This window comes from Dreissena polymorpha, chromosome 10 (assembly GCF_020536995.1).
Source record: "Dreissena polymorpha isolate Duluth1 chromosome 10, UMN_Dpol_1.0, whole genome shotgun sequence".
Taxonomy (NCBI): domain Eukaryota; kingdom Metazoa; phylum Mollusca; class Bivalvia; order Myida; family Dreissenidae; genus Dreissena; species Dreissena polymorpha.
This window is the reverse complement of record NC_068364.1, coordinates 70,146,019-70,166,772: the sequence shown is the minus strand read 5'-3', so window position 1 is coordinate 70,166,772 and position 20,754 is coordinate 70,146,019. Positions and strand designations below refer to the sequence as shown.

The 20,754-nt window shown below is 35.9% G+C and overlaps 1 protein-coding gene and 1 long non-coding RNA gene across 3 annotated transcripts in view; both read left to right on the top strand.

The window, feature by feature from the left end:
* LOC127847644 (ubiquitin-conjugating enzyme E2 E1-like) overlaps nt 1–12,172 on the top strand; it is a 35,803-nt gene extending 23,631 nt beyond the window's left edge. The window contains exons 4-6 of one of the 2 annotated variants that reach the window (XR_008034095.1): nt 4,120–4,252; nt 7,208–11,179; nt 11,326–12,172. Coding sequence is in view for 1 of the 2 variants with exons in the window: in XM_052379680.1 (XP_052235640.1) it covers nt 4,120–4,252; nt 7,208–7,558 (484 nt within the window). In the remaining variant the exon portion in view is untranslated. Of the gene's footprint in view, nt 1–4,119; nt 4,253–7,207 lie in introns of both variants that reach the window. The other variant, XM_052379680.1, reaches the window with a different exon arrangement.
* Nucleotides 12,173–12,529: 357 nt separating this feature from the next.
* Nucleotides 12,530–13,628, top strand: LOC127848782 (uncharacterized). The gene is made up of 3 exons (XR_008034770.1): nt 12,530–12,583; nt 12,898–13,248; nt 13,550–13,628. It is a non-coding gene; the product is annotated as an uncharacterized LOC127848782 (long non-coding RNA).
* Nucleotides 13,629–20,754: the final 7,126 nt, after the last annotated feature.

Genomic DNA, 20,754 nt, shown 5'->3' with positions numbered 1-20,754 from the left:
CACTTTTCTGGATCCTGCGATAACTTTAAAAGTTCTTCATATTTTTTCATGAAACTTGAAACATGGATAGATGGCAATATGGAAATAATGCACGTCATTTCATTTTGTTCCTACATCAAAAATTCTGGTTGCTATGGCAACAAGTAGACTATAAATACTGCTGAAAATGGTGGTTTTCCTTCGTCATTTCATTTTGTTCCTACGTCAAAAATTCTGGTTGCTATGGCAACCAAAAAATAATAATTCTGAAAATGGTGGAATTTCTGACAATAGTGGAGCCGGTAGGGGACCATGTTGCTTGACAATAGCCTTGTTTAAATTTACTTTTAAACATGTGAAAGTATTGAGATTTATACTCTAAGCTGCAACCAGCATAAAACCAGAACAACCTGTGAGTAACTCGCAGTCTGTTCAGGTTTTATGCTGTTTGCTGCTTATCAGTATCTAAGTGTTGGAAATGAAGCTTTTTAACTTGAAAATAGTAAGAAAGGTCTTAAATGAAATTTAACTTTCTATGGGACTACAAATGCGTCAAAATACGTATCTAAGCAGTAAAGGGCTAATAGATATGTTATGTAAGTTTCTAACAAGCATTCAAATACACGAATTTAAGATCCAACAAAAATGCCAGATTTTATCAGACCTGTTTACTTCTACAGATTCGCCGTAGTTACTACGGATTATTTGGCTAAACTACGCACTACGGATGTGTACTGAAAAACAACGGATCCATCCATCAATATGGTCAAATTTCATTTTTTAATCGTACTTTCGCTTATTTGGTCTTTGCGGGTAATTTATCAATCATAATCATTTTGGCGCTTGCGTAGTAAGAAACGTTAAAATTCAAGCCTCCCAGGGAACGAGTGCTGATCGAGCTTGTCAGGTCGTCACCGAACGACAACGGACTAACATATTGGTTTGCAAATTTAGCCGAATATATACAATTTTTTTGTTGCTATCCAGTAAACACATCTTTCTCTCTCTATTGCGGAAAATACCGACGATAGTTGATGTATCGGGATTGAGCACGCCTGTTTTACACACGTCCAAGATGGCGGCAATCAGAAGAGAAATTGCAATTTACGGCAAACATAATAAATCAGGGGTGTCAATTTTCCGGATTATTCCGGAAATCCGGATTTGAGCCGTCCAGGGTTGATTTTGAGGTGAGTGTAAATCCGATGAGTTTGTTTAAGGGGGTGGGGGTAGGGACAAAATTCTTTTAGTGCGGGATCATTTCAAAACGAATATTGTTATAGCATCGTCGGCATTCCGGACATTTGCGCTTGGTACCGATTTTATTTATTGATTTTTTATTGGTAAGCGGCTGGCACTGACATGAGCAGTAACTTTCAAAGTAAAGCACTGCAATATCATATTTTAAAACAATATGTTAATCAAATTATATATTGACTGCGTATTTGCTAGGTTACTGGTTACTGGTTTACATTTTATGCAGTCAAACGATATGCATATTTATTTCATTTGCAAATGATGTATCGGGACATGTTTTCGGACAGTCGTTTTCGGATACGGTATGGTTTGTCGATTTTAATTTAATTTTGAAGTTCTTAATATCATTTGTTTAGAAAGACAAATACACATGCGGTGTTACGGATGGTTTGGTTTATAATATTTCTCATTGTACTCACCAGAAATTGCACCTAGAAAGACTATAAAAAAGAACAATAAGCTAGGGCTCGGGGGGGGGGGGGGGGGGGGGGGGCGGGGGGGCCCTCTCTTCCCTTTATCCTACGGCCTCAGACTCTCGGCTTAATTTTCCGGATTTCAAATTTGGGACAATTGACACCCCTGTAAATACCATTCAAATTAACAACGGTATCATATAGTCGTTAGGGAATAATGTAATGCGTGTGTCAATTAACGCAAAATACTACATTTGAGATAAATAAACAACAACAAATATTTATCAGAAATCTGCACAGTGAATGTGCGTCACGGAAACGAGTGTTGGAAAATTGGAGTTCAGTCTACTCACAAAGTTAAAGCATTTATTATAATAAAATGAGTATCGTTTGTTTATGGAAAGAGACAAACATGATTTGAATTATATGTTAGTCAGGATCTTTGTATACTTAGATTCATATGCATATTCTGCTTTATTATGTTTGTTACGCTGTACAGTTTAATGAAATAGCATTGAACTGAGGTTGTCAAGTGCAAGATATTGAAAGGTTAACAAATAAAATATATTATTTTAACTCCATTTAATACATCATTCACACAACAATAACACTAAAGGGTGTTTGTCAATATTTGTTTATGTTTTCCCCTTATGATATCTAATTTAAAAAATACTGAATGAAATTAATAGCTACTCTTAAAGAGCTTATGATCAAATGGTGTATTTAAGAATCTATAGATTATTGCAAGTTTAATATGCATGTGGATGGATATTGACTACATATTGTCTTCATTGTAAGAAGACATTAAAGCAGCATTTTATAATATAAAAATGCTGTCAAACATGCACTTAAAAACAATTTTATTTATTTTTACTTATAATCATATTTATAATGCTTAATGTTTCCCAATTTCATCGTTTATCGCGCTATTTTATCCAATTTCATGGTTTATCACGCTAATTTTCCCAATCCAAATGGCACAGGCTGAAACAAAAAAAAGCAAAAAAAATCACTTAACAGATTAAATTATTAGCAAGTAAATTCATCTAATGCTTTATGTACCGTTAAACTGATATGTGACCCAGTCATGGCGTTCTAATGCTCAAAATGATTGAAAAGGTTAAAACTACTGACAACAGCCCAAAACTACTGAGAGATGCCCTCCATACTACTGAGAAGCAACCGGTAGGGTAAACAGGTCTGTTTTATGAATACACCGAAATTTCGTGGGAACAAAAAACTATGAATCTACAGTATGTCAGATACAATGGTTTGACATGTAACTCCTAAACTGTTGCTATGATCTCTGTGCAGACACTTGGTTTATCCTTCACCCAGTCATAAGACCAGTTGCGGATCCGAAGATCAAACAATTTTTGGCCCATTTGTTTCCCTTCAGAACATACTTTACAACACTATGAATTACTGGGTTTGTAACATCCCAACATCTCTGTGATATTATGGCAGTAATGTGTTACCATTGAAAAACAGTTTAACCCATTTATGATGGTGGACTCTCCCATACTTCTAAATTGGATCAATTTATTTCCAAAATAAGGGATGTCTTGTATACTGATTTCTATATTTGGAATATTTCTTACAGAAATTTCTTTAAGCAAACAGCGCAGGCCCTGATGAGACGCCGCATTATGCGGCGTCTCATCTGGGTCTATGCTGTTTGCCAAGGCCTTTTTATGTCTCCTTTTTTTTTCCTGGCAATAATTATTTTCCAACAACAGTCTGTATGAGAATCAACTTGATGGTTCAATCAATTGCTTAGCCTCAAACGCTTCCTCATCACGTGAATTGCTTGGGATAAATGAAACAACCTCCATGATAATCCTTCATGACTCCTCTGTTCTTTTTTTCCTTTGCCCTTAAAGTGTCAAAGGTGTATGCAATAGTAACAAATGCGTTAGTAGAACATGGTGCAATTGGTCTTCTTAATTTTACCCACATTTACACTGCTTGCTGAATTTCAGACAGATAACTTTGTGAAACTCCTTGATTCAGAATAATCTAGTGTTTTATTACCCTTGTTTAATTCTGCAATAAACAACATGCAAAAGTCCTTGGTTCCACAGATCACAATGTACCAGAACTATGTGGGCCTTGTTCTGTGACAATGTTGCCCAATTCTTGTGGGTATGGCCCATCCTAGGTTAGCCTTTGCAGTCTGCATGGTCTTATCAGGGACAGCACTTTAACCCTTTGCAGTCTGCATGGTCTTATCAGGGACAACACTTTAACCCTTTGCAGTCTGCATGGTCTTATCAGGGACAACACTTTAACCCCCAAAACTTGATTGTTGCTAAGAAGAGAATTATTTAAACGAAAAATACCAAAAAAATGAAAGTGTCTTCCCTTATTTGTACTGTGCAGATTGCACTGGCTTATCTGGGACAACACTTTACGTACACACATAAAGCCCTGTTTTTCAATGAGGTAACTTTGTCCATTTATATTTCAGTGCTGGCCCTAAGGGAGACAACTTGTTTGAGTGGGTGTCCACCATCCTGGGACCCCCTGGCACTGTGTACGAGGGCGGTGTCTTCTTCCTGGACATTCATTTCACCCCAGAGTACCCCTTTAAACCTCCCAAAGTAAGTCCTAGACATTCATTTCATCCCAAATTACTCATTTTAACCCCCCAAGTTAAGTTCTAGACATTCATTTCACCCCAGAGTACCTCTTTAAATCTCCAAAAGTAAGTCCTAGGCATTCATTTCACCCCAGAGTACTCTTTTAAACCTCCAAGAGTAAGTTCAAGACATTCATTTAACCCTGTAATACCCCTTTTACCTCCAAAAGTAAGTTCTAGACATTTATTTCCCCCTACATGTATAGTTCACCTTTTAACCTCCAAAGGTAAGTTTTAGACATTCATTTCACCCAGTAGTATTCCTTTCCACCAAATGTAAGTTCTAGACATTTATTTCACCCTACATGTATAGTTCTCCTTTAAACATCCAAAGGTAAGTTTTAAACATTCATTTCACCCTGTAGTACCCCTAAAAAATTGAACCTCCAAAAGTAAGTTCTAGACATTCATTTCACCCCAGAGTACTCTTTTAAACCACCAAAAGTAAGTCCTAGGCATTTATTTCACCCCAAAGTACTCTTTTAAACCTCAAAAATTAAGTCTTAGAAATTCATTTCACCCAGTAGTACCCTCCAAAGGTCAGTCCTAGACATTCATTTTAACTCAGAGAACTCCATTAAACCTCCTTAGGTTAGTTTTAGACATTCATTTTACCCCAGTATACCCTTTAAACCTCCTTTAGGTGAGTTTTAGACATTCATTTTACCCCCAGAGTACCCCTTTAAACCTCCTTAGGTGAGTTTTAGACATTCATTTTACCCCAGAGTACCCCTCTTAACCTCCTTAGGTGAGTTCTAGACATTCATTTCACCACAGTGTGCCCCTTTAAACCTCCTTAGATGAGTTCTGTTAATGGGCATTGCTTTTGGAAAAAAGGGCCTAATGCATGTGAGTAAAGTGTCGTCCTACATAAGCCTTTGCAGTCCACACAGGCTTATCAGGGACAACACTTTCCATCTTAACCCTTTGCATGCTGGGAAATTTGTCGTCTGCTAAAATGTCCTCTGCTGAATTTCTAAAATTAGCATTTTCTGTGATTTTTTTTCAAAGAATACTATCAGAATAGCAAACAGTTTGGATCCTGATGAGACGCCACATTTTGTGGCGTCTCATCTGGATCCAAACTGTTTGCAAAGGCCTTTAAAATTTGGTTCCAGCACTGAAAGAGTTAACTGTTGTTGTTTTGTTGACAAAGAAGACCCTTTCTTAAAACGAAAAATGCAATAAAAGTGGAATATTAAAACATAGCTCACTATGACTTTTAAAGTTTCTTCCTGTACTTGACATTATGTGTTTGACATTTTTACAAGTGATAATTGAGTCAATAACATTTATGTAATACAGTTTATTAAATGATTGTTATTGAAATAATGTGTGGGGATTCACAGTCATGTTTTTAACACCCTTAACTTTTCGCTGTAGCTAGAATGCTCTTTACAGGGGTGTGATTTTATCTCCTTTCAGCCGATATCCTTTCTTTCAATGTCAAACTTATTTTACAAATAGTTGTAAACTTTACTGAATCTATATTAAAATAAAGAGATTAATTTAAACCTGTTAGGGGTGCAGGGCATCCCCCCCCCCCTGAGGTTGTTTTTAAATCCCACCCCTGTATTTACACAAATGTAGGTACAGGTATTATTTTATGCATTTTTAACTCACCTCTGTTTAACTCTGTGAGAAATTTACCCCAGCATAAAATTCAATACAAAATAATGCTGTTCACGAAACCAACACAGATGCTTACTGTCTTGAAGATTTCAAAGCATGAATTGATGAGTTCTTTCATCACAGTTCACAGTTTTAACTTCAAAAATTTCACATGACCGTTTACTACTCTTTAAGCCATTTGAAGTCCTTTAAAAAATCAAGTAAGGTAAATTAAGGTCCTTACATAATATATTCAAGTTTGAAAGGCTTCATTTCCAACTCTAAGATACTAAACAGCATAAAACCTGAACAGACTGTGAGTTACTCACAGACTGTTCTGGTTTTATGCTGTTTGCACATAGCCTTTTTATGTCCCCCACCCACTATAGTGGGGGACATATTGTTTTTGCCCTGTCTGTTGGTTTGTGTGTTTGTTTGTTTGTTAAAACTTTTAACATTTTGCCATAACTTTTGCAATATTGAAGATAGCAACTTCATATTTGGCATGCAGGTGTATCTCATGGAGCAGCACATTTTGAGTGCTGAAAGGTTAAGGTCATCCTTCAAAGTCAAACCTAAAAAAAAACAAATCCAAGGGAAGTAATAAGCTTTAAAGGGAGATAATCATCTGAACCTGCCAAATGATAAAAAAATATAATAAATCAAAGCGGCACAGTAGGGGACATAGTGTTTCTGACAAACACATTTCTTGTTCACTTTGCCTCTGAGTGGGAAAGGGTTAAAGGGGTATCATCATTGGTTTGGAAATATGTATGTCATAAAAGAGATTTACTTTGAATAAAGTCTATTGTGATAATTGTGATACCCCTTTTAATAGCTCTTGATGCATAAAGTGGATTTTACCATGCTACCATGAGTATTTTCACAGATTCCACATCTTATTAGAAGCCTTTTAATTACTCTTTGAAGTCATGCACATTTAGATACTTATTTACACAGATAACATTTCTCATCTGAAACCCTTTAAATGACTTATTTAATCCAGATTTAATAAAATGGCTGCAGCTTACAATTCGCCTGCTCATTTATCACTGCAACATCAACATTGGAACGTGTGTTTATGAAAAGTTTAATTATGAACACAATTTTCTGCTGCAGGTGACAATTTGCACCCGCATTTGTCACTCCAACATCAACATTGGAACGTCTTTTAATGACTTCTTTAATTGCGAACACAATTTTCTGCTGCAGGTGACATTTCACACACGCATTTGTCACTGAAACATCAACATTTGGAACGTCTTTTAATGACTACTTTAATCGCGAACACAATTTCTTGCTGCAGGTGACATTTCGCACGCGCATCTACCACTGCAACATCAACAGCCAGGGCAACATCTGCCTGGACATTCTCAAGGACAACTGGTCGCCAGCTCTGACCATCAGCAAAGTGCTGCTCTCCATATGTAGCCTACTTACTGACTGTAACCCCGGGGACCCCCTGGTCGGTTCCATAGCAACGCTGTACCTGCAAAACCGGCAAGAGCACGATAGAGTAGCTAGGCAGTGGACCAAACGATTCGCGACTGGGCTGGAGGCCAGAAACAGTATTAATGGTAGTAACGCTAGTAACGGGAATAGTGACTCGAACAATGTATCTGACAGTAACACGCCTAGTCCAGCGTCAGTTTCATAGTGGGTCTGTGTCTGTCAGTGCGAGGTTTGTGTGGGCGTCTTTGGTGATGTGACAACGAGTGGTGTATTTGTTGAGGAAAAATGGTTAATTTCTGAATGATAAACGTGCTTGAATCATAATGTTTGAACTTGTGTTGTCATTGAACTAATGCCACATACTTCGTGTCTAAGGGGGTATAAAAATGGATTGTTCAAGGTTACCTTGGATACTGGAGCTTTCTGAGTGTTGCAGTGGGAAATAAGAAAAACTTGCTGCGTTATTTACGAGTCGGCAGCAGCCAGCATGGACATTATTGTGAACGATCTGTGTTTCTGTTCTTTTGCTCCAGTCATCTGGGGGACACCTACTGGAATTGGATTGGTCCTTAATGATGTTACATTTAAGCAACCGCATGCAAAAATGGGTCTTGTGCCATATGCGACTCTGTCTGATAATGAGGCCACAAAACCTTGCATGATGTTATATACTGACAGTGATCTTCCTGATCAGGCTGCGTGATTTTGACGGTGGGTCTTGAGCTCTCTGGCCTAAGACCCATTTTCGCATGCGGTTGCTTAAATGTAACATCATTAAGGACCATTTAGTTCAATAGATTACAAATTGTTTGTATTTTGCACTGCAGATAATTGTTGATTATTCCTCCAAGGGGATGTAAACATAGGAATTAATTTTTAAGCATGTGTATTGAACCAAAGAATAAATGAATGACGTTCGCATGCCATTTGTAAAAGTTTTGTTCTCGCCTCTTTTGTTCAACCCTTTACCACATATTTTGACGCATTTGTAGTTCCTTGCCAAGTTAAATTTAATTAAAAACCTTTCTTACCAGATTCAAGTTTGAAAGGCTTCATTTCCAACACTTAGATACTGATACTCTATGATTGTTATGAGCAGCAAACAGCATAAAACCTGAACAGGCTGCGAGTTACTCATAGGCTGTTCTGGTTTAATGCTGTTTGCACACAACAATTTTCAATTTGCTTTTGAGTTTGAAAGGGTTAACAAATATATAATTATATATAGGTAGTGAAATACATTTGACAGGCTGAATTTGTATTCTTTCCTTGTTGTTACACTCAGGCAAACTGTATGATTAACCCTTTCCCCCATAAGAAGTGAAAATGGCTTTTGCAACCAGCATAAAACCAGAACAGCCTGCAAGTAACTTGCACTTTATACAGGTTTTTTTATGCTGTTTGCTGCTCATCAGTAACTAAGGATTGGAGATGAAGACTTTAAAACTTGAATCTGGTAAGAAAGGTCTTTTATTAAATGTAACTTTCTAAGGGATTACAAGTGCATCCAAATACATATCTAAGTGGTAAAGGATTAAAAGTATAATACATCCCAAAGATTTGCCAATATTTGGCTGAAAAAATGTGGTGAAATAAAATATGCATCCACACCATTATTTTGAAGATAAAATTATATTATTTAAGTGGACATTGGCCTTTTTTTGGTTAAAGTTAACACTTACAAATGGGTTTTTATTATTTATTGTATTGCAATTGTTAAAATTGATTCATTCTCCACTTCACTTATACACAAACATGTACCATGTCACTGTTGTTATTGCTATGTTTTGCATTCATTTATTATTAAGAAGAGTAAAGTAAATGTCTTTTTCATAAAGTGAGTAGGGTGAATGAATTCACTCTGGCATCTACTTAATTTTTAGCTCGGCTGTTTTCGGAGAAAACCCGAGGTATTGTCATAGCCAGCTCGTCGTCCGCCGTCAGCTGTCCGCCGTAGGCGTCGTGCTTAAACCTTAACATTGGCTCTAAAATCAAAGTGCTTCCACCTACAACTTTGACACTTCATATGTAGATGCACCTTGATAAGTTCTACACGCCTCACCCATTTTTGGGTCACTAGGTCAAAGGTCAAGGTCACTGTGACCTCTAATATAAAACTTTAACATGGGCTCTAAAGTCAAAGTGCTTCCACCTACAACTTTGAAACTTTATATGTAGATGCACCTTGATGAGTTCTACACGCCACACCCATTTTTGGGTCACTAGGTCAAAGGTCAAGGTCACTGTGACCTCTAATATAAAACTTTAACATAGGCTCTAAAATCAAAGTGCTTCCACCTACAGCTTTGAAACTTCATATGTAGATGCACCTTGAAGAGTTATACACACCACACCCATTTTTGGGTCACTAGGTCAAAGGTCAAGGTCACTGTGACCTCCAAAAAAAGAAAAATTCTGACAAGCTTTTGCAGCCAAGCGTGGCACCCGTTATGCGGTGCTCTTGTTTAAAAAAGGCACTTGTTCACAGATTTTTGTTATCACTATCGAATAATGAAAATGTAATTTTTAAAAGTTGAATAAATGTTTAAGGATTCGAACCTCATGAGACCTCTTGATTGAAAAGTTGTTTTGCAACCACTTAACATCTCATACTTAGATACACAGTATATTTCAAACTTTATGAACATATACATTGATTTTCAAAATTATTATTGAGAAGTGTTAAAAATGCTTTTATCATTTACCTATTTCAATTGATAATTATGTATAAGCAAGCCAAAATTTTGAACATTTACATAATGCAGTTTTTATTTTGCTTTTTTTACTATAATGCAATTACTATTTTTTCAATCTTTGAGAACAAAAATTGTCATTTTGCCAAACTGCGAACATGTCACTTAAATTTGGTGAAGCAAGAACGCTCGTCATGCTTAGATGGTGAAAAGGCGCTTTTATGTTTTAGAGATAATGTGTTAGTATATATTTATTAAGAAGATACATTTTCAAGTCACCGTACAATTCTGTTTAATTTAGCAAAACTATTACCAGTTATTTCCTTGAAATATTTAAATTATCCTTCCTGCGATTAAAATTCCCGCATGTGGAATATAATTATACAGATAGAAAGAGGGAGAACATGAGGCATATATGGGCTGTGCTCTTTGAAAAGGGGGTTTAAAGCATGTGCGTAAAGTGTCATCCCAGATTAGCCTGTGCAGTCCGCATAAGCTAATATGGTCTATACTTTCAGCTTTATGATATTTTTCGTTTAAAGAAAGTCTCTTCCTAGTATAAATGTAGATAAGGCGGAAAGTGTCGTCCCTGATTAGCCTGTGTGGACTGCACAGGCTAATCTGGGACGACACTTTGCACACATGCATTAAACCCCCTTTTCTCATGAGACATATATCTATCTTCAAACAGTTCCATCTTATTACAGAATAGGCCCTTTTATGGTCAAGATTTGCAACCACATGTAGGTATATCTACATCGGATTATTTTAAAGACAGGCTTTGCTTGTCAAAAGCCCCTACAATTTGTTGTGGGCCCCTAGCTTTGCAGACAAAACTCTTACTTCACACAAATGCTGAACAAGGATGGGGCAAGGGTAATTAGAATGTCCTTTAATAATTTTTATGTCCCCCACTATAGTAGTGGGGGACATATTGTTTTTGCCCTGTCTGTTGGTTGGTTGGTCTGTTGGTTGGTTGGTTGGTTGGTTGGTCTGTTGGTTGGTTTGCGCCAACTTTAACATTTTGCAATAACTTTTGCTATATTGAAGATAGCAACTTCATATTTGGCATGCATGTGTATCTCATGAAGCTGCACATTTTGAGTGGTGAAAGGTCAAGGTCATCCTTCAAGGTCACAGGTCAAATATATGTGGCCAAAATCGCTCATTTTATGAATTCTTTTGCAATATTGAAGATAGCAACTTCATATTTGGCATGCATGTGTATCTCATGGAGCTGCACATTTTGAGTGGTGAAAGGTCAAGGTCATCCTTCAAGGTCAGAGGTCAAATATATGTGGCCCAAATCGCTTATGTTATGAATACTTTTGCAATATTGAAGATAGCAACTTGATAATTGGCATGCATGTGTATCTCATGGAGCTGCACATTTTGAGTGGTGAAAGGTCAAGGTCATCCTTCAAGGTCAGAGGTCAAATATGCGTGGCCCAAAAAGCTTATTTTATGAATACTTTTGCAATATTGAAGATAGCAACATGATATTTGGCATGCATGTGTATCTCATGGAGCTGCACTTTTTTTTTTATCCAAATGGCTTTTCTCCTCGCTTAGCAAGATTCATAGAAGGATGTTACAATGGACTGGTTTAGAAGGCTGTTACAATTGACTGGTTAAGAAGGGTTATACAATGGACTGGTTAAGTTTAGAAGGCTGTTACAATGGACTGGTTTAGAAGGCTGTTACAATGGACTGGTTTAGACAGTCTGGTGACCTTTTGGTTTTCACCAATCCAGGGTAGTTTTTCTTTAGCTATGTCCTTATTTTGTGACTTTTTCAAGCAGTTGTGTACATTAAAAAGGTCCCTCATTAAATTGTGTTTGTTTTTAAATTTCATTAGGTATGAAGAATGCTTTGTTCAAAAATGCATTTTTGGGCAGATATTGGTCTATTTGTATGAAGTTCTACTTTGAATATCATTCATAGAGATTAAATCGAAGACCCATGTTATTTGTCTTTATAGGTAGATGTCCTATATATATATATATATTATGTTGCATGAGTTATAATTTTGCGAGTACCTTTTGTTTTAAATATGATTATTAATTGACAATGATTTTATTACTGTATTTTGTCTACGGTCAACAATAAAATTGTTAAATTTATAATTGTGTCCAAGAGTTTGATCTTTATCAATGTTTTTAGAGTTGTTATAATGTTAAGTATATAGAGGATATTTGTTGGATTTGGTGGAATATCAATTTTAAATCACTAGTGATCATAGAAAATGAATTAAAATCAACATTCCACTGAATCTTTCAAATTTTCTTTTTCTTTTATGCTTGCAGATGATTTCTTTTTAGCTCACCTGTCACAAAGTGACATGGTGAGATTATGTGACCGTGTGATGTCCGGCGTGTGTGCGTCCGTCAACAATTTGTTTGTGTAGACAGTTGAGGGCACAGTTTTCATCCAATCTTTATGAAATTTGGTCAGAATGTTCATCTTGATGAAATCTGGGTTGAGATTGTATTTGGGTCATCTGGGGTCAAAAACTAGGTCACTAGGTCAAAAACTAGGTCACATAATAGGTCAAATATTAGAAAAACCTTGTGTAGACAATAGAGATCGCAGTTTTCATCCATTCTTTATGAAATTTGGTCAGAATGTTTATCTTGATGAAATCTGGGTTGGGATTGTATTTGGGTCATCTGGGGTCAAAAACTAGGTCGCTAGGTAAAAAACTAGGGCAAATAATAGAAAAACCTTGTGTAGACAGTAGAGGTCACAGTTTTCATCCAATCTTTATGAAATTTGGTCAGAATAATTATCTTGATGAAATCTGGGTTGGGATTGTATTTGGGTCATCTGGGGTCAAAAACTAGGTCACTAGGTCAAATAGTAGAAAAACCTTGTGTAGACAGTAGAGGTCACAGTTTTCATCCAATCTTTATGAAATTTGGTCAGAATGTTTATCTTGATAAAATCTGGGTTGGGATTGTATTTTGGTCATCTGGGGTCAAAAACTAGGTCACTAGGTCAAAAAATAGGTCAAATAATAGAAAAACCTTGTGTAGAAAATAGAGGTCGCAGTTTTCATCCAATCTTTATGAAATTTGGTCAGAATGTTTATCTTGATGAAATCTAGGTTGGGATTGTATTTGGGTCATCTGAGGTCAAAAACTAGGTCACTAGGTCAAATAATAGAAAAACCGTCAACAATTTGTTTGTGTAGACAGTAGAGGTCACAGTTTTCATCCAATCTTAATGAAATTTGGTCAGAATGTTTATCTTGATGAAATTGGGTTGGGATTGTATTTGGATCATCTGGGGTCAAAAACTTGGTCACTAGGTCAAAAACTAGGTCACTTGGTCAAATATTAGAAAAACCTTGTATAGACAATAGAGGTCACAGTTTTCATCCAATCTTTATGAAATTTGCTCAGAATATTTATCTTGATGAAATCTGGGTTGGGATTGTATTTGGGTCATCTGGGGTCAAAAACTAAGTCAAATAATAGAAAAACCTTGTGTAGACAATAGAGGTCACAGTTTTCATCCAATCTTTATAAAATTTGGTCAGAATGTTTATCTTGATGAAATCTGGGTTGGGATTGTATTTGGTTAGTCAGGTGAGCGATTCAGGGCCATCATGGCCCTCTTGTTATTTTTGCCGAAATAATGACATTGTAACATCATGAAAAGTATGTCATTTCACAATTATCTTCACTGTTTTAAACTGAATTATCAGTTTTAATTCACTGATATTTCTCTATAAACCACAGAGAGTTATAAAATAAACTTATAATCACAAAAATAACATGAGCATCAAACTGAAGGCACTGTTCTGGTAAAATTTCACCTCAAACGCTTCAGCGCAATCAACAATGAGTATATTAATATATGACACAAATAAAACAATTAAATTGCTTAATATATGCTTTTGAGATTCTTTGTGTTCCATTTAATGTTTGCAAGCTATTTAATTACATACAGGATTAGGGACTTATATCTTGTAATCTGAGATTAAATAAATAATAAAGAAAAATAAATCTACATTGTATAAACTGTTTATGCCAATTCTAAAGAAAGTCTTTCAAATAAAATAGGATTTTTTTATCATGGCCCTCTTGTTATTTTTGCCGAAATAATGACATTGTAACATCATGAAAAGTATGTCATTTCACAATTATCTTCACTGTTTTAAACTGAATTATCAGTTTTAATTCACTGATATTTCTCTATAAACCACAGAGAGTTATAAAATAAACTTATAATCACAAAAATAACATGAGCATCAAACTGAAGGCACTGTTCTGGTAAAATTTCACCTCAAACGCTTCAGCGCAATCAACAATGAGTATATTAATATATGACACAAATAAAACAATTAAATTGCTTAATATATGCTTTTGAGATTCTTTGTGTTCCATTTAATGTTTGCAAGCTATTTAATTACATACAGGATTAGGGACTTATATCTTGTAATCTGAGATTAAATAAATAATAAAGAAAAATAAATCTACATTGTATAAACTGTTTATGCCAATTTTAAAGAAAGTCTTTCAAATAAAATAGGATTTTTTTATTTTTTTTATACCCCCACAAACGAAGTTTAGGGGGGTATATAGGAGTGAACGGGGTCACTTAGTGCGTTTTAACATTCAGCATGTTGTCCGCTCTCTAATTCAAGTAGTTTTCATCCGATCTTCACCAACCTTGGTCAGAAGTTGTATCTAGATGATCTTAAGGCCAAATCTGAACATGGGCCTTGCCAGATCAAAAACTAGGTCACAGGGTTACTTAGTACGTTTTACACATTGAGCATGGTGTCCGCTCCCTATTTCAAGTAGTTTAAATCCGATCTTCACCAAACTTGGTCAGAAGTTGCATCTACATGTTGTCTAGGCCAAGTTCGAACATGGGCCTTGCCGGGTCAAAAACAAGGTCACGGGGTCACTTAGTGCGTTTTAAACATCGCGATGTTGTCTGCTCTCTAATTCAAGTAGTTTTCATCCAATCTTCACCAAACTTGGTCAGAAGTTGTATCTAGAGGATGTCTAGGTCACGTTTGAATATGGGTCATGCCGGGTCAAAAAGTAGGTCACGGGGTATCTTAGTGAGATTTAAACCTCACCATGTCCGCTCTCTAATTCAAGTAGTTTCCATCCAATCCTCACCAAACTTGGTCACAAGTTTTATCTAAATGATCTCTAGGACAAGTTTGAACATGGGCCATTCCGGGCCTAAAACTAGGTCACTGGGTCACTTAGTGCGTTTTTAACATTCAGCATGGTGTCCGCTCTCTAATTCAAGTAGTTTACATCCAATCTTCACCAAACTTGGTCAGAAGTTTTATGGAGATGATCTTAAGGCTAAGTTAAAACATGGGCCTTTCTGGGTCAAAAACTAGGTCAAGGGGTCACTTAGTGCGTTTTAAAAATTGAGCATGGTGTCCGCTGTTTTTTGTGATGCAAAATATTATGTGTCAATGCGGCATGTGGGGGTATTCGTCATGCCTGTGACAAAGCTCTAGTTTTCTTAAAGGGGCCTTTTCACAGATTTTGACATTTTTTTTAACTTATTCATTAAATGCTTTATATTGATAAATGTAAACATTGGATCGTAAAAGCTCCAGTAAAAAATCAAGAAAAAAAATAAAAAAAGGAAAAGAACATTGCCCGGAGCAGGTTTCGAACCTGTGACCCCTGGAGTCCTGCCAGAGTCCTGAAGTAAAAACTCTTTAGCCAACTGAGCTATTCCGCCGTGTACACATGCTTGACGTATTTTATACCTTATATAAGCAATCTTCGTAGTTTCACAAAATTTAACGACAAAAACAGAACTCTCCAAATTATTCAATCGTTTCGCGTTGCAATGCTTTATAATTTTTAGGTTTTAAAATCGTCAAAAGATGCATATAATGGCTATATTAGAGCATGGTTAATGTTCAGTATTACTGTTTCCTCACAAATATCATAACTGAAACGAAAACTTACGAATCTGAAACAATTTTTTTCAATTTTGTCAATTTACCAAAGCGTGAAAAGATCCCTTTAATTATGGTAGAGTTATGCATTTCAGTTAAAGTTGTATTAATTATTGTTCACAAATTTCTGTTTCTCTTACAAATTTCTGTTTCTCTTTTTACTCTCCTCTTGTAAACGGCATTTCTGAGAAAAAAATCTACTGGAATTTATTTGTAAAAAAAGGTGATATTAAAGGGAGAGAAATTGTTTGCTTATCAGGTGGCTCTATGTAAAAGTGACTTCCCTTGAACCAATGTTCCCATTTGCACTGTAAACAAAACAGAATACTGCCCACTTAAATTGAAATTTGAGGTTTATTTTTCAGGTGTGTTAAAAAATAAATAAATTTATACCAGTATGGTGAAAATGAACTTGTTAATTTAAACAGTAAAAGAATTTCAAATACATGTGTCCTTATATGAAAGCAACATGCAACCCATGATGTGTAAATACTAAATCTACTTAATTGATCACTTAAAACAAAACCTTTGGAATTTAGGAATTAAAATCACCATTTTAAATTCTTCCGATAAATTGTGGGGAATATTGAGTAAATGTAATATCTACATATATATTAATATGATGACTGTTGGCATTAACAGACTGGTTATGGAGGTAAATTAAGGCCTGCTGTGTGTTAGTCATATGTGTCTATGACATGCCTTATGCCCAGTTTTCTCAGAACAAGACACATATGTCAGCTACTACCTATCCTTAAGTTATTATTTTTCAGGCAGATCATATTGAACATCACTTGAAACAATGTCAGGAATATAACTTAACATTTGAACCCAAGTAGCCCACAACAGGGATAGATAGCTCATTCGGAAGAGAACTGGACTTGAAAGTCCAAGGATCGCAGGTTCGATACATGACCCTTCCCCTGCCACATAACTTTTTTCCTGATTGGTAGTGAAATCCCTTCAACAGCCATTGTCCCCCTTCCATTGATATAGAGGTGCTGTTGGCATTTACTAGTAGATGTGTTCACCTTAATTCTGGTACTCCAACCTCCGCCCAGGGGTTTGACAGGGGCCAGCAATGGCTGGATCAAATCCCTGCCTCCATAACCAACCACGTGATAATAGCCTAACCCCGTGGTAAATTTATCGTTATTTTTCTTTTTATAATTTAGGTAATTTATTTTTATGCCCCCGGATCAAATGATCGGGGGTATATTGTTTTTGGCCTGTCTGTCTGTCTGTCTTTCTTTCTGTCATTCTGTCCCAAAACTTTAACCTTGCAGTAAAGTTTTGCAATAACTTTTGAAATATTGAAGATAGCAACTTGATATTTGGCATTCATGTGTATCTCATGGAGCTGCACATTTTGAGCGGTGAAAAGTCAAGGTCATCCTTCAGGGTCAAGGTCAAAGGTCAAATTTTGCAATATTGAAGATAGCAACTAGATATTTAAAGTGCGTATCTCATGGAGCTGCACATTTTGAGTGATTAAAGGTCAAGGTCATCCTTCAAGGTCAAAGGTCAAATATATCATGGCTCCAAAGCGGCAATTAGGGGGCATTGTGTTTCTGACAAACACATCTCTTGTTTTATTAAGAACCTAAACTTATACATGATTTTCAAGAAATTATATTACTTTTCATAAAAAACAAAAAAATAAAATCTGGTAGAATTTTCTTGTGATGGCAGAGATTGTATATGAGAGCACGTGTGGAGATGTTTGGTAATCCAGCATACCTCGGGTGTTAGTGTTCATCTTGCTCTGATAATACTGAAATGCTCTTGAAAACTTGAAAACCACAAAAATACAACGTCACAAATAAACACAACATAAAAAGCCCACTTGTGTATACCGGTAGTTTAAATTTCCTTGAAATCTACAACCACATAATATTTTGGGCTAAGCGCTGTTAATATACTATCTGAATGTACTGCCTATTAAATTGCAAGATAAAGTTAGGTTGGTGATGTTTGTCTGGTCAAAAACTATACAGACTGATGTGTTTAGTGTTTGGCTAACAAAACGTGATACATTGATTCGAACTGCCTCTGCTGTTTGAAATTTCTCAGTAAGTTTTGAAAACACAATTTATTTGAAGTGCCTCTGAATCATTCTTTGAAAATTTTGAAAACAGGCAACACAAAGATAAAAGAAGAAGCAGGAACATACAGTGGGCAAGTTATAACGCACAAAACACTCTAGTATTTCTTAATATGAAATGATATCTTGGACAGGTTTGAAAATAGTTTCAGTTGGTTGATAAACATGGCTGCCAGGGGTCGGGGCATTTTTTGCTTTAGTAAAACCTTGTTAACACTATACAATTCACATATTGTTCAATCTTATAATATATTGGATGAGTTCAAATTGGTTCAGGTTTTAAAAAAAATCATGGTCACCAGGGATCAGGGCATTTTTCCTTTTATGGCTATATTAAAAACACTCTAAGTCACTTTTATTTTCCATCTTCATGAAACTTGGTCAGAACATTTGTTCAAATGATATCTGAGTTTGAAAATTGTTTTGGTCTGTTACAAAACATGGCCACCAGGGGGCGAGGCATTTGTCCTTTTTATGGTTATAGTAAAACCTTGTTTACTCTCTAGAAGTCACATTTATGGTCCAATCTTTATGAAACTTGGTAAGAACTTGTGTTCTAATAATATCTCAGCTGACTTAAAAAAATTGTTGTAGTTGATCGTAAAATTGGCTGCCAGGGGCGTGATATGTTGCCTTATGTAGCAACAGTAAATTTTTTGTAGCACTCTAGAAGTCACATTTTTTGTCCAATTTTCAACAAACTTGGTCAGGAAATTTGTTCTAATGATATCTGGGCTGAGTGCCAAAATGGTTCCTGTCTGTTGAAAAACATTGCCGCCAGGGGACGGGGCATTTTTCCTTATATGGCTATTGTAAAACCTGATTAACTCTCTAGAAGTCACATTTATGGTCCAATCTTTATTACCTGATCAGAACATATGTTCTAATTATAAATTGATAAAATGATAATGACAAGTTCGAAAATAGCTATGGTTCGTAAAGAAATATGGCTGCCAGGGGGCGGGGCATAATTTGCCTTATATGGCTTAAGTAAAACCTTGTTAACTCTCTAAAAGTGTCACATTTGTAGTCAAATCGTCATGAAACATGTTCATACATATGCTCTAATGATTACTAGGTTGAGTTTTAAAATTGTTCCTGTTCGTTGAAAAACATGGGGGCCAAGGGGGCTGGGCAATTTTGCTATTGCTATAGTGAAACCTTGTTAACTCTCTAGTTGACATTTAGTCAAGTTTGAAAATGGTTTCAGAAACGTCTCAAATTTCTGAGATCATTTAAGTTCCTCTGAGGTGAGCGACCCTGGGCCTCTGGCCCTCTTGTATAATGATGAGTTAGCCCTTTAACTCTTTCAGTGCGGGAACCGAATTTTGAAGGCCTTTGTAAACAGTTTGGATCCAGATGAGACGCCACAGAACGTGGTGTCTCATCAGGATCCAATCCAAACTGTTTGCTATTCTGATAGTATTCTTTGAAAAAATTCGAGGAAAATGCTAGTTTTAGAAATTCAGCAGACAATATTTTAGCAGATGAAAAATTTTCCAGCATGCAAAGGGTTAACCACAAAACTTTTACTAAATACACAGCATCTGTTCATGTGTTAAATCTTCTATGTGACTCAAGAATCCCTTCAAACATGTAAAAGATTCTTTCTAAAGCCTTGCCTGTGTAAAGAGCTGATTTGCATTTTTGAGATTAGGGGCCCACATGATGTGAAGATACATACATACATGTTTGTCAGTTATTTGTTCCCACACATTCAATAGCTTGTTAAACACAGCTATTCACCACAGCCCCAAACATCTGCCAGAGAACCTTGCTTTATGGGAGATATATGAAACACCACAGGTTTCTATGGTTACTATGATTATGTTTTACACATGTTTGATTGTTCAGATTATGTGCTCAAGCTTAAAATGCCTTTCAATAATCAAAGTACTGACAGTACTGGTGTGACGATGCTTTTGAAGAGGATTGATATAAAAGTATCTATTTTAGTTTATCTACATCACCACAATTGTATGTGGGTACGAAAATGTTGGGTAGGAAAAATATGGGTTCGAAAATTTTGGGTACAAAAATTATGCAAAAAAAAATTGGGTACGAACAAAGATTTGGTTACGAAAACAAATTTGGGTAGGAGCAAAAATTATGGTTACAAAAAAAATTGGGTACGAAAAAAATTGGGAATGAAAAATGTAGGGTACGAAAAAAATAATTGGACGGGACAGTAGTACACGTGGGAAACTTGATCCATTCAGCGAAACTGGGAGGTGGGTTACATTCTCGATCAAATATAACAAGAAATATCTTTAAAAAGATATTTAACGTGTATTTTCTGTACCACTTATCTTAAAAAAACGTTCTGTTACACTCAAACATTTGTTGGTTATAACATAACGTTTCAGCATATAAATTCAAAACTTGACATGCTCTTTAATTACACCATGCTCTTTAATTTCACATGTACATCATACCATAATATAGCTTTATATTTCGTTGTTCCTTTCCTAAGTTTATGATGCAATGTGTACGAAAGTGATTTCACATGCCCATGTGCATGAACATATAATTTTTCTCTTTTGATTTTTGTTTTTTTCAATAAGCTTAGGAATGTTTGTTCGTTAAGTACGGCAATAATTTCATGATTCCCGAAAGTAGGTATGAGCACATAGTCGTAAGAGCACTTGAATACATGA